Source organism: Papio anubis, chromosome 17 (genome assembly GCF_008728515.1).
Source record: "Papio anubis isolate 15944 chromosome 17, Panubis1.0, whole genome shotgun sequence".
Lineage (NCBI taxonomy): Eukaryota > Metazoa > Chordata > Mammalia > Primates > Cercopithecidae > Papio > Papio anubis.
Genome location: NC_044992.1, coordinates 54,304,754 through 54,320,058, shown reverse-complemented (window position 1 = coordinate 54,320,058; position 15,305 = coordinate 54,304,754). Strand labels below are relative to the sequence as shown.

General features: G+C 36.3%; 1 protein-coding gene across 10 annotated transcripts in view; it reads right to left on the bottom strand.

The window, feature by feature from the left end:
* Positions 1-15,305, bottom strand: part of LOC103878903 (EF-hand calcium-binding domain-containing protein 3) — a 514,301-nt gene that overhangs the window by 264,362 nt on the left and 234,634 nt on the right. For 9 of the 10 annotated variants that reach the window (XM_031657656.1, XM_031657654.1, XM_021929308.2 and 6 more), the window contains 2 exons: positions 8,241-8,294; positions 7,230-7,334 (listed from right to left, as the gene is read on the bottom strand). The exons of the other annotated variant lie outside the window; for it this stretch is intronic. In XM_031657656.1, the coding sequence (XP_031513516.1) occupies positions 7,230-7,334; positions 8,241-8,294 (159 nt within the window). The remainder of the gene's footprint in view (positions 1-7,229; positions 7,335-8,240; positions 8,295-15,305) is intronic. 10 annotated transcript variants of the gene reach the window in all.

Genomic DNA, 15,305 nt, shown 5'->3' with positions numbered 1-15,305 from the left:
AGACATCATATCAAATCATCTGTAAATATTTCAATATGTATGAATAAAATATAAGAGAACTGTAAAAAATATGACTATTAAATCATTATCATGCTAAAATTGTTAACAAGTATTCCTTAAATTATCAAGTATCCAGTTTGTGTTCATATTTCTCTGATTGTCTCAATTTTATATGAGTTTGTTGAAATAATGATCCTAATAAAGTCTGTTATCTGTAATTGCAAATGCGATTGCATCTTTTAGGTCTCTTTAAAAAAATTTTATTTTAGCTTTTACATTGATATAGAGAGGTTTGTTCAATTCATACAAATAATTTTTCAGATCTATACAGTAAGCCTGAGCTGAGGGGAAAAAAAATCCTTACGTTGATAGCAAAATATCTTCTAGCCCTCATAAGTCATCTGCAATCCCTTACTAGGGAAAAAATTCCATAATCACATAGATCATGCAAACACTTTTTAATGTTATTGGTATTCACTTTTCTAAATTGAGCAAAACAATGCAAACTTTTGCTTTTTTATGGATTTCAATTTTCACATATATTAATGTTTCTTCCAACCTTGATCCAGCTTATTACCTACAGGAATGAGATAAGGGGTGAGAAAAAGATTCTTGAATTTTCTCATTTTCCTCCTTTTTCCTTGAAGCAAATCAAGAATTCATTAAAAATTTTTATGCTGCATTTTCTTTTTCTTTATTTTTAAATTTTATTTCAACTTTTATTTCAGATACGGGAGTACATGTGCAGATTTGTTACATGGGAATATTGTATGATGCTGAGGTTTGGGGTACGGATCCCAACATTTAAATTTTTATAAACCAGAACCATAACAAAAGACTCAATGGAGTAAATAAACAAATAGGTATCCAAATGTCAGTAATCTAATAGGCCCTAATACAGCTTTAAGATAATTTCACTTTAACATGGAAGTGTTAGAACAGAAAAGAAGTTTCCCAAGAGGCACTCATCTTTAAAATAAATTATGGCTTAAATTATTACTGTATAGATTATATCAGGCAAAGGCAGAAAGAATTATTTTTTTCTTCCTTTCACGAAGCACTGTAAATCATCTACCATCTTGATCAACTGTGTTTATTGAAAGTTTTCTTAACCTTAGACATTTTTATGGGAGTAAAATAATTAGCAAATAATCATTTAATTGCTTCTCTCCTCCTAGTCTAGCCACATAAACCAGCTGTAATGGATGATACAGATTTCAGCTCTAATTTGTGAAATATTCCAAGAGCTGCCACACTCCCTAAAACTAGAGAAAACTGCCACCCACAAATAAACTATCAAGGTAAATGTAAGTACAGTGTGGTTCTAATTTTCTTTCATACGATCCCAGACAACCTCAAATAACCATAAATGCCTTATAAAAAAAAAGTCATTTTAAAACCTTCAAAAGTACTTAAAATATTTAAATGAAGAGCTCTCAAATTTCCTTCAATCAGGCCAGAAATCATTACAAAAATATGATCACAGTTACAAATGGAATGAGTGAAATGTTTAAGTTTAGGACGACCAAAAAGCCCTATGTAACTTTTTAAACATAATCATTTACTCAAATATACTGTAAATGAGAATGGTGATAACACAGGGAGCATAGCTTGCAGGTGAAGTTTCTAGAAGTTCATGAAAACAATGCCATTCCATATTACAGATACAAAAGGAAAAACAGTTCTAATAGAGTTAAGAGTACTCTGGTCATCTTTGTTCATTTGGTCATGCAAGGTGTTAACTATTTTCATTTCCCATGACACAAGATAGTCCATAGGAGGAGCGAGTGGATATTGTCCATTATGAAGGGATGATGGAAGCTGGACCAAGGCTTAGCACCTGAAAGACTATCTGGAGCTTCCAGAACCCTGTGGCTACTCCAGATGCCACTCAGGTCCCTTTTAATTCATAGGTCCTGACTCTATCTCATTTTTCTCTGCAGTTTTTTTTTTTGTTGAAAACACTACGTTGTTAGCCCCTTAGAGTTTCCCATAACCTGTATTTTGCATTTTCATCAGAAAATAATGTCTAATTTTCTTTATTTTTGAGTGATAGTAGTGATCACTGATAATTATAGGCTAGACCCATTAAATTATTAGGGTTTGCAAAATCCTCATATTCAATGTCAATCATTCCTTTTCCTGCTAAGCTGCAATACATAAGATAAACTTCCTCTTCGGTTATTTGGTTACTATAAATTAAAGTTTGTATAGAAAGTGCTTATTTCCCTCTATTTACCAGTCTCAAAATAATTTGTTTCCTAGAATCTTCCAGTGATGATTTGTGATGATTTTGTTAGTTGTGTGTTTTGTTGTTTCACTTGAGTATCATTTAAAAACTCATGGATTTAAAGATTTGTTTCAAATTACCGCAATTATTCTTACTGATGATCAAATTGTGCTATCTTTGGCCAGAGGGAACCCATTCAAGTCAGAGTTTGAGTCCTTTTGATATAAACCTAGTAGTACTGGATAGGTTCATTGCTTTCTGACACTATGAAATACTCCAGGCTCTTCTTGTACATTTTCTTTGGCATACCTGGGATCAGCCATTTCTCCAAAAAGCCATTCTTACAGGAGGTAGCTAGTCAGAACATGAACAGAGCAGGAGACACTCTGGCTCCGCCCACCCCTATACACCAGGAATGTCAGGCGCCCATCAGGTCCTGGTCAGGTGGTTGTTAACTCTCTCTCTGAAAGTATAATCTGTCACAGCCAGCACCAGGAAAAGGTAGCCTCTCAATAAACAGAAACACCTAAAATTGGTGATCAGAAGCTTCCCAATAAGACCTCAAGAGTTGGGTGAGTGGGCTCAAGCATGTACATTAAGAAGCAAAATGACAGAGTTTAACTGGTATATGACGTTCTAGGGACATTCAGCTGGTAAGGGAAGAACACCTCAAGTGAACAAGGCATACAACTCCAGTAAACACACTGTGCATGCTCTCCTTGCAAGTGCTAGCAGGCCATTGTGCATGTGCACAGCACACCCCAAGGGAAAAAACAGGGTAGAAGGGATGTAAGACTCTGGAAGTACGTCAACATATAAAACCGCATGTCAAAAGGTCAAAGTGCACACTTGTCTTTCAAGTTGCCCACTTTGCCCTCTTCCAAGTGTACGTTCCTTTCTTTTGTTCCTGCTGTGAAGCTTTTTAATAAACTTTCACTCCTACTCTAAAACTTGCCTCAATCTCTCTTTCTGCCTTATGGCCTTTAGTCAAATTAAATTCTTTCTTCTGAGGAGGCAAGAATTGAGGTTGCTGCAGACCTGTACTGGTTCACTGTTGCTAACATACTTTGATGCCATGTCTTGGATACGTTCTGCTGATAACACCATGCTTCCTTTTAAAGAAGGGAGATACAGAATTTGGAGACTACAATCTGGGTTTTAGGGGCTGTGTTGTAACAAAAACATATTTTGTCTTGGTCCTCAGTTCCTGTCCCAGAGTGATGAGAGTGTCTTTGTTATTTATAAGGAGCCCGTTTAGACCATACTTGAGTTATGCTAATGAAGCAACTCATGGCATGGATCCCTGTATAGCTTGCGGCAGAGGAGGTTGGTTATAAGAAAACCAATCACGTGATTAGAGAGTTTAAACTTTCAGCACCACCCCCATTCCCTGACCTCTGGAGAAGGGAAAGGGACTAGAGATTGAGTTCAATCATATGACCAATGATTTAATGAGTCATGCCTATATAATGAAACCCGAGATAAAAACTGAAACAGGCTTGGAGAACTGCTAGGTTGGTAAATAATATTAATGTGCTAGGAGGATGGCATGCTTAAAGAAGGCACAGAAGCTCTGTCCCCACCCACCTTGCCACCTTATACATATATCTTCATCTAGCTGTTCATGTGTATGCTTTATAATAAACTAGTAATCTTAAGTATAGTGTTTTCCTGAGTTCTGTGACTTGTTCTAGTAAATTTGTGAACCCAAGCAGGGGTGGATGTAGGAATCTCTGAATTTTTACTACTGGTTGGTCAGCAGTGTGGATGGCCCACTGACTTATGGCTAGAATCTAAAGTAAAAGTAGTCTTGTGGTATTAAGCATTTTAAACTGTGGGGCCCACACTAACTCTAGGTAGTCAGTGTCGGAACTCAATTGAATTGTAGGACATTCAGTGTCAGAGAGTTGGTTATTGGAATGACAGGTGTGCTCTTCAATAAAAGGCTAGTTAGTAATTGGTTCCAGGCCTTTTCCATGGACATAATTAGGAAATATGCATTTTTAAGATAAATTACATCATGAAATCATAGTTATATATTCACAATCCAGGGTGTTTTAAAATAAATCTCATTTATCTAAATTAATATTTCCTTTCTCCTAAGCCAAAAGTCACCATTCTCAACAATATCAACATAATGACTCATTTGCTTTATCCCACAGAATATACACAAGAGTCTCAGAATAATGCCACAAAAACTAACAATAATAAGCTAATTGTTGAAAATATTTTCAGGGTTATTGTTATCATTCTTTGCAGATATTTTTGTCCTTTGATATTCCATTCAGGGGTGCACAGTCAAATTCATATTTTTTATAAAATTGTTTGAAGTAGTTCCTTTCTATGTTTTAAGCTATCAAATCAATATAAAGTCAGGTTCATCTGATTTTGTTTTCAATTTTTAGAAACTGTTTTTTAAAAAATTGCTAAATAATTATGTAAAATACTTACAAAAATCCAAAGTTAAATATTTATTCAAAATAGGAGGCTGGGCACGGTGGCTAACACCTGTAACCCCAACACTTTGGGAGGCCAAGGTGAGCAGATCACTTGAGGTCAGGAGTTCGTGGAGAGCCTGGCCAACATGGTGAGACTCCGCTCCCCTCTAAAAATACAAAAATTAGCTGGGCATGGTGGCAGGCGCCTGTAATCCCAGCTACTCAGGAGGCTGAGGCAGGGGAATTGCTTGAACCCAGGAGGTGGAGGTTGCAATGAGCCAAGATTATGCCACTGCATTCCAGCCTTGGTGATAAGAGGGAGACTCCATCTCAAAAAAAAAAAAAAAAGATACATTTTTTAAGTGCATCCTCTTCTCCAGTTTTATTCACCTTGTTCCTTCCCACTCCTGAGAGTAACTATTTAAAAACTGTATATCTGATACTTCCATTTCTCTTTTTAAATCAACTTTGTTGAGTCATAATTTACATACAATAAACCACAATTTTAAGTGTTCAGTGTGATAAGTTTTGACAAACACATACACCCATGTAAACAACACTAAAATTATGATATAAAACATTTCCATCATCTCCCAAAAGTTCCCTTTCTATGCTGTTGGTCCCTCTAAAACATAAGTCTAAACAATCACTGATGTATTTTCTGGTATTACGTTTGCTTGTTCTTGAATTTCATAAAAAGTATCATGTAGTTAGTATTATTTTGTGTCTGTCTTCTGTTACTCAGCATAATGTTTTGAAATTCATCCAGAATGTGACCTGTTATCTGTAAATCATTCATTTATATTGCGGAGTAATATTCCATTGTATGAATACTATACTTTGTTGATCCCTTTGTGGGTAAATGGACATTAGGATTATTTCCAATTTTTAACTCTTATGAATAAAGCTATGAGCATTCATGTACAAATATTTTTGAGAACATTTACATTTCTTTCTCTTGGAAAAATATATAGGAGTGAGAATGCTGAGTTTTACAGTAAGTTTATGTTCAGTTTCCTTTTTTTTTTTTTTTGAGGCAGGGTCTCCCTCTATTGCCCAGGCTGGAGTGCAGTGGTGCGATCTTGGCTCATTGCAAACTCCACCTCCTGGGTTCAGGCCATTCTCCTGCCTCAGCCTCCCCAGCAGCTGGGACTACAGGCGCCCGCCACAACACCCAGCTAAGTTTTTTGTATTTTTAGTAGAGACAGGGTTTCACCGTGTTAACCAGGGTGGTCTTGATCTCCTGACCTCGTGATCCGCCCGCCTCGGCCTCCCAAAGTGCTGGGATTACAGGCGTGAGCCACCGCGCCCAGCCTTATGTTCAGTTTCTTAAGAAACTACCATGCTGATCTCCACAGTGGTTAGAAGACCCTCTAGCAATTATAAGAGTTTCAATTGCTCCACATCACTACCAACAACGGGTACTGTTGATCTTTTTATTTTTAGTTATTTTAGTGGATGAATAGTGAGATCTATTTATGTTTTAAATTGCATTTCCCTGAGAGAAACAGGAATGCTTTCCTACTGTTGGTGAGAATGTAATTAGTTCAACCATTGTGAAAGATGGTGTGGTGATTCCTTAAAGATCTAGAACCAGAAATACCATTTGACCCAGCAATCCAGTTACTGGGTATGTACCCAAAGGAACAGAAATAATTCTATTACAAAGATACATGCATGAGTATGTCCACTGTAGCACTATTCACAATAGCAAAGACATGGAATCAACCCAAATGCCCATCAATAATAAGAGTGGATAAAGAAGATGTGGTACATATACACTATGGAATATTATGCAGCCACAAAAAGGAATGAGATCATGTCCTTTGCAGGGCCATGGATGGAGCTGAAAGCCATTATCCTTAGCAAACTAATGCAGGAACAGAAAATCAAACACTGCATGTTCTCACTTAAAAGTGGTAGCTGAACGATGAGACAGACGGAAACATTGGGGGAACAACACACACTGGGACCTGCCACTGGGGGTAAGGGGAAGAGCATCAGGAAGAGTAGCTAATGGATGCTGGCCTTAATACCTAGGTGATGGGTTGAGCTGTGCAGCAACCCACCATGGCACACATTTACTTATGCAACAAACCTGCACATCCTGCACATCACGTAACCCGCGATTTAAAATAAAAGTTGAAGAAAAAAAAAAGAATCAGATCACACCTATGAGTGATCTTCAGCCTGCCCCATTTCTCGTCCAAGAACTTTTGAAACTCTAATTGCCTAACCTCCTCCTGGCCTTCTTCTCCATTTCTTAGTATCTTACTTTCAGGCCTTCTCTTTCCTTCTATGTCTACTCATTTACCATCTTATTTTCCTTTATCTGTTTTTCTTTTCCTAAGTCACTCATGGTAGAGTCACTCTCAGATATTGCTTAAGCCTGTCAATGACACCAAAGAATTGTAAGAGAAGACAATATTCTAATGTATTTAAGAGTTAACCTTTCTGAATACATTTCAAAGCTGCAACATGGCAAAATAGGTATTGTTTAACTAATTCTCATAGATAAGATATGCTCCTTTAAAAATATCAGCAATGCCAGAAATGTTTACCATCAACTGGTAAGTGTTCTTGTAGATTCCAAGATTCCTTATTTGTGAGTTCCACTCCCAACTTCTCCTGAATATTGTTAGGCTTTTTAGCATTAACCTTGTCTCCTTAAGAAAGATGACACAAATTAGAGGAAAAAAAATCTGTTTATCTATGTGCACATATACATAACATAATATCTGAGATAAAAGTACTCTGTGCATGTTGTGCTTTCAAGCAAACTTGCATGATTATGTTTGTTTTAAAATACATATAAAATAAATAGCAAAATTAGCAACAGAACCTGATATCATTAATCCTTGTTCAAGTATCAAAATTATACCTCTGATGACCAGCCTAAGCCAAATTTTTTTAATGTGAAGTTGGTAATTGTCTACCACTAAATTTCACCAGTAGATAATAATTCAATTATTTTGGCCACTACTTACTATCTATACCAGAAGTAGTATTTTTTCCCTTCTACTTCATCCAACCCTTCTAGATTTCTACTTATGTATTTAGTTACTAAAGTAACTTAAATACTGCCAATTTATAACAGCAATACTTCCGTGCAGGTCAAAAACATGACCACTTTAAGAAAGCCAGAATAAATTACATTACTTAGAAAAAATATATAAAGAGATCACAGAAGTTGTTCAGTGTTACAGTAGTACAGTGATTCTTTGTCCATGAAACAAACTCAGTATCAGTGGACACAAATGATCAATCAATAAAATATGATTATCATTTTTTTACTCATTAAATAATACAAACACTAAAAATCAAAACCAAGAATTTCAATGCAAAATATAAAAAAAGAACTAAAAGAAATGTACCAAAATATAGACGTTGGTAATCTTTGTCTTTGGTTGTAAACTAGGGGTGATTTTTTGCCTTTTTTATGCTTCCTTTGTTTTCTACAAGCTTTGTGTATTATGAACATGTATTCTTATAATCAAGGACAAACATTTAATAGCTTTATTAAAATACTATTGTGAAGGCTAAAGATTTTAATTTTATGTCTTATTACTCACCTTTAAGAGTCTTTATGGCATCCATCAATTGAAGTTGAGTTACCTTCCCGTCAGCTGTGAGAAAAGACACAAGGTTTTAAACAAAAGCAACAATAATATGGGAAGTCAAAAAGCACTATAACTCAAAATTACAAAAATTAGTATAAACAGCAAATCTTTTAAAATTTATTTTTTAATCAATAAAATCATATACATTTATGGTGTGTAACATGTTTGACATAAGCATACATTGTAGAATGGCTAAATCAAGCTATTTAACTTATGAATTATCTCACATACTTATCATTTTTTGGAGTGTGAATACAAAATCTACTCTTTTAGTAATTTTCAAGCATATAATACATGGTTATTAACTATAGTCACCATGATGAACAATAGATGTCTTGAACTTATTCCTTGTGTCTAACTGAAATCTTGCATCTTTGGACCAAGAACCCCCTATTTCCTGCACCCACCAGCCTCTGATAATCACTGTTTTACTCTGTTTCTATGAGTTTGACTTTTTAAAATTCCACATATAAGTGCAATCAAGTGGTGTCTGTCTTTCTGTGACTACATTATTTCACTAATATAATGTCCTCCAGGATCATCTACATTGTAGCAAATGACAGAATTTCCTTCTTTTAAAAGGTTGAATAGCATTCCACTGTGCATATATATCACTAATTTACATATATATATATATATATATCCAGGAGTGGAATTTTTTGATCATATGGTAGTTCTATTTTTAATTTTTTGAGCAATCTCCATACTGTTTGCCTTAATGGCTATATTATTTTACATTCCCACCAACAGTGTGTAAGAGTTCCCCTTTATCCACATCCTTGCCAATACTTACCCTTGGTCTTTCTAGTAATAGCCATTCTAACAGGTGTGAGGTGATACCGCATCGTCATTTTAATTTTAATTTCCCTGATGATTAGTGATGTTGAGCATTTTTTTCCCCTCTTTTTTTTTTTTTTCATTATACTTTAAGTTCTAGGGTACATGTGCACAAAGTGCAGGTTTGTTACATATGTATACATGTGCCATGTTGGTGTGCTGCACCCATTAACTCGTCATTGACATTAGGTGTATCTCCTAATGCTATCCCTCCCCTCCTCCCCCCTCCCCACAATAGGACCCGGTGTGTGATGTTTCCCTTCCTGTGTCCAAGTGATCTCATTGTTCAATTCCCACCTATAAGTGAGAACATGCGGTGTTTGGTTTTCTGTTCTTGCGATAGTTTGCTGAGAATGATGGTTTCCGGCTGCATCCATGTCCCTACAAAGGACAAGAACTCATCCTTTTTTATGGCTGCATAGTATTCCATGGTGTATATGCGCCACATTTTCTTAACCCAGTCTGTCACTGATGGACATTTGGGTTGATTCCAAGTCTTTGCTATTGTGAATAGTGCTGCAATAAACATACGTGTGCATGTGTCTTTATAGCAGCATAACTTATAATCCTTTGGGTATATCCCCAGTAATGGGATGGCTGGGTCAAATGGTATTTCTAGTTCTAGATCCTTGAGGAATCGCCACACTGTTTTCCACAATAGTTGAACTAGTTTACAGTCCCACCAACAGTGTAAAAGTGTTCCTATTTCTCCACATTCTCTCCAGCATCTGTTGTTTCCTGATTTTTTAATGATTGTCATTCTAACTGGTGTGAGATGGTATCTCATTGTGGTTTTGATTTGCATTTCTCTGATGGCGAGTGATGATGAGCATTTTTTCATGTGTCTGTTGGCTGTATGAATGTCTTCTTTTGAGAAGTGTCTATTCATATCCTTTGCCCACTTTTTGATGGGGAAATGGGATCTAATTAAACTAAAGAGTTTCTGCACAGAAAAAGAAACTGCCGTCAGAGTGAACAGGCAACCTACAGAATGGGAGAAAATTTTTGCAATCTACTCATCTGACAAAGGGCTAATATCCAGAACCTATAAAGAACTCAACCAAATTTACAAGAAAAAGAGCACTTTTTCATGTATCTGTTCCCCATTTGTATGTCTTCTTTTGAGAAATCTATCCATCAGGTCCTTAGCTCCTTTGCCCATTTTTAATCTTTTTTTGTATTCTTATTATTGTGTTGTTTGAGTTCCTTTTTATTTTGGATATTAACCCCTTATCAGATGTATGGTTTACAAGTATACTTGTCAATTCCAAAGTTTGTCTCTTCACTCTGTTTCTTATTTTCTTTGCTGTGTAGAAGCTTTTCACTTTGATGTAATATTATTTATCTATTTTCACTTTCGTTGCCTGTATTTTGGGTTCATATATGAAAACTCATTGCCCAAACCAATATCATGGAGCTTTTCTCCTATGTTTCTTCTGATAGTTCTACAGTTTCAGGCCTTATGTTTAAGGCTTTAACCCACTTTGTGTTGATTTTTTTAAGTTGTGTGAATTAGGGTTGCTATAGTTTGAATGTTCCTTCTGAAACTCATGCTGAAATGTAATTACCAATTTCACAGTATTGGGAGGTGGAGCCTTTAAGAGGTTATTAGGTTATGAGGGCTCTAACTTCATGAATAGATTAATGCCCTTACTAAGGGAGTGGATTAATTATCATAGGAGAGGGCTCTTGATAAAAAGATGAGTTCGGCCCAATTTCCTCTCTCTGTCTTGAGTGCTCACTTCTGCTTTCTGCCTTCCAACATGGGATGACCCTCTCCAGATGCCAGTGCCATGCTCTTGAACCTTCCAGCCACCATACCACAAAACAAATAAATATCTTCTCTTTATATAAACTACCCAGTCTGTGGTATTCTGTTATAGCAGCAGAAAACAGACTACCTTAAAGGTCTAATTTCATTTCAGCTTTTCCAACACTATTTATTGAAGAAACTGTGTTTTCACTATTATATGTTCTTAGCCTCTGTCTAAAATCAAATAACCAAAAATTCTTGGATTTATTTCTTGTCTCCTTATTCTGTTCCATTGGTCTATGTGTCTGTTTTGGGGTCAATACCATGCTGTTTTGATTACTATAGCTTTGTGGTAGATTTTCAAATTTGGTAGTGTGATGCTTCCAGCTTTGTTCTTTTTGTTAAGGATTGCTTGACTATTCAGTCTTATAGTTCCATATAAAATTTAGGATTGTTTTTTCCATTTATGTAAAAAGGTAACTGGAATTTGGATAGTAACTCCATTGAACACTTTGCTTAGAACACATTGATTAGCATACATTGCATAGAACACATTGCTTTGGGTAGAATGGGCATTTTATCATTTTATGATTATCAATTCTTCTAATCCATGAACAAGGAATATCTATGAATGTGATATCACTCCACTTATTTGTGTCTTCAGTTTCTTTCATCAATGTTTTATACTTTTCAGTACACGGATCTTATACTTCCTTGGCTAAATTGATTCCTAAATATTTCCTTGACTGTTTTTTTTTTTTCCAGCTAATTCATTGTTAGTGTATAGAAATGCTACTGATTTTTTTATGTTCAGTGTGACTTTACTGAATTCATTTTTTAGTTCTAACAGTTTTTTGGTAGAAAGTTTGGAATTTTCTATATGTAAGATCCTGTCATCTGCAAACATACTATTTAACTTCTTTCTTTACAATTTGGATGCTTTTTATTTCTTTCTATTGCCTAACTGATTTGGCTAGGACTTCTAGTACTATGCTGACTAGATGTGGCAAGAGTCAGCATTCTTTTCTGGTTGTTGCTGTTAGAGGAAAAGCTTTCAACTTTTCAGTTAAATATGTTGTTAGCTATGGGTTTGTCATATATGGTCTTTATTGTGTTGATGTACGTTCCTTTTGTACCTAATTTGCTGAGAGTTTTATTATAAAAGAATGTTGAATTTTGTTGAATGCCTTTCCTGCTGCTATTGAGATTATAATATGGTTTCTGTCCTTCATTCTGTCAATGTGGTTTATCACATTTATGGATTTGCATATTTGGAACCATCCTTGAATCCCTGAGATAAATCCTACTTGATCATGGTAAATGATCCCTTTCATGTGCTGTTGAATTCAGTTCACTAGCATTTTGTTGAGGATTTGTGTATCTGTACTCATCAGGGATATTGAGCTGTAATTTTCTTTTCTTATAAAGTTCTAACCGGATTTGGTATCAAGGTAATCCTGGCCTCATTAAATATGTTTGGAAGTATTCACTTCACTGTAATTTTTTGGAAGAGTTCAAAAAGGACTTGTGTTAATTCTTTCTTAATTGTCTCGCAGAATTCAGGAGTGAAATCATCAGATCCTGGGCTTTCCCTTGATGGAGACTTTACTGATTTAATCTTCTTACCCATTATTGATCCTTTCAGATTTTCTGTATCTTTGTGATTCAGTCCTTATAGGCTGTATCCATCTACAGCTTTATCCATTTCTTCTACATCATCCAATTTGTTGATGTATAAATGTTTGTAGCAGTCTCTTATGATCCTTTATATTTCTGTGCTATCAGTTGTGATGTCTCCTTTTTCATTTCCGATTTTATTTATTGGGTCTTCTCTTTTTTCTTAAGTTTAGCTGAAGAGGTTTTCAACTTTGTCTATATTTTAAAAAATCAAATTATTAGATTCTTTGACTCTTTGTACTGTTTTCTAGTCCTATTTCATTTATTTCTGCTCTGATCTTTATTATTTTCTTCCTTCTACAGGATGCCTCATTTTATTGTGCTCATCTTATTGTACTTTGCAGATACTTGTTTTTTTACAAATTGAAGGTTTGTAGCAACCCTGTGTCAGGCAAGTCTACAGGTGCCATTTTTCCAAAGCCATGCTCTCATTTCACATTTCTGTGTCACATTTTGATAATTCTCACAATATTTCAAACATTTTCATTATTATTATATTTGTTATAGTGATTTGTCATCAGTGATCTTTGATATTACTCTTGTAATTGTTTTGGGGTGCCATCAAGCATGTGCATACAAGATGGAGAACTTAATATGTTTCTGTGGCTTCTGACTGCTCCACGTACAGGCCATTCCCCCACCTCTATCCCTTTCCTTGGGACACTGTTCTCTGATATGCAATAATATTGACAATACCCCTGTAAATGCCCTCTAAATGTTCAAGTGAAAGGAAGAGTTTCACATTGCTCACTTTAAATCAAAAGCTAGAAATGATTAAGCTTAATGAAGAAAGCATATCAAAAGCCAAAATAAACTGACAGCTATGACCCTTGTGCTAAACAGCCAACTTGTAAATGCAAAGGAAAAATTCTTCAAGGAATTGAAAAGAGCTACTGTAGTGAACACACAAAGAGAAACAGCCTTATTACTGATATGGAGAAAGTTTTAGTGGTCTGGATAGAAGATCAAAGCAACACAACATGTCCTGAAACCAAAACCTGAAGCCATCTCCATAACATAAAAGTACAAGGTGAAGCAGCAAGTGTGCTAAAGAAGCTGTAGCAAGTTATCTAGAAAATCTGGCTGAGATAACTGATGAAGGTGGCTCCACTAAACAACAGATTTTCAATGGAGATGAAACAGCCTTCTATTGAAAGAAGATGTCATCTAGGACTTTCATAGCTAGAGAGGTGAAGTTAATGCCTGGGATCAAAGCTTCAAAAACAAGCTGACTCTCTTGTTAGGGACTAATGCAACTAGCGACTTTAAGTTGAAGTAATTTATTAATTTCTCTAACCATGCTGAAAATCCTAGGACCCTTAAGATACTACTAGCACAGGATAAATCTACTCTGCCTGTGCTCAATAAATGGAACAACAAAGCCTGGATGATAGCATACTGTTGGCACAATGATTTACTGAAAATTTTAAGCCCACTATTGTGACCTAGTGCTCAGAAAAAAATATTTTTTGCAAAATATTACTGATCACTGACAATGCAGACAGTCACCCAAGAGCTCTGATGAAGTACAAGGAGATGAATCCTGTTTTCATGCCTGCTAACACAATATCCATTCTGCAGCTCATGGACCAAGGAATAATTTTGACTTTCCAAGTCTTATTCTTTAACAAATACACGTTGTAAGGCTGTAGCTGCCATAAATGGATCCTCTGATGGATCTGGGCAATGTAAATTGAAAAGCTTCTGGAAAGGATTCACCACTCCAGATGCCATTACAAACATTTGTGATTCATGGGTGGAGGTCAAAATGTCAACATTAACAGGAATTTGGAAGATGTTGACTCCAACCTTCATGATAACCTTAAGAAATCATTTGGAGGAAGTACCTGCATATATGGTAGAAATAGCAAGAGAACTAGAAATAGAAGTGGAGCCTGAAAATGTGACTGAATTGCTGCAAATTCATGATATAACTTCAATGGATGAGGAATTGCTTCTTATGGGTGTGCAAAGAAAGTGGTTTCCTGAGATGGAATCTACTCCTGATGAAGATGCTGTGATGCTTATTTGGTTTGTACTCCCAATGTCTTGTCACAGATGACAACCTCAGTAGATGTCTGTCCAACTGAATATTTATTTATAAGAATAAAGGGGAGATTCAGGGGATCATCGTAGATGGGAGGCAGTTTTAGATTGCAGCTTCGGACATAGCAGCATGCAGAGGCTTGCACTGTGAATTTCAGTTCCACATCAACTACAAGAACAAACCAGCAATCCTGAGAGAAAGTGGACTCCTCCTGCAGGACCCAGGAGACACCCCAAGTACTGTGAGTGCCCCAACTGCGGAAGTGAGAAAGGGAGACCCTCTCCTCCCAAACACACACCCCCACTGGAGAAACTGAAGGTCTGTTTGTGGGAGAAGTTTCTGACTTTACCTGGAGCTGAGTCAAGTTGGAGAGCTGAGCGAAATATGGGGGTAGAGGAAGCAGCAGAAAGGCTCTGGGAGTTTGGTGGGTCCCCAAGCAGCCCATTCTTGCCTGGCATCACAGGGATCCATTGGGAAGGTGGCCAGAGAACCACAGGGTAAAACTACACAGACAGAAGGAATTATCTCGCTGAACTTTGTAACAATTTGAGGGGGCAAGAGGCCTCCTGGCCAGAACTCGGGAGAAGGCATGAATCAGGTGTGCAGACTTCACAGGTGGGGGAAGAACTAAAGCCCTTTTCTCTTGCAGCTGGGAGGCAGAAAGCCTTGGCAAATTTTCTTTCTTTCTTTTTTTTTTCGAAAC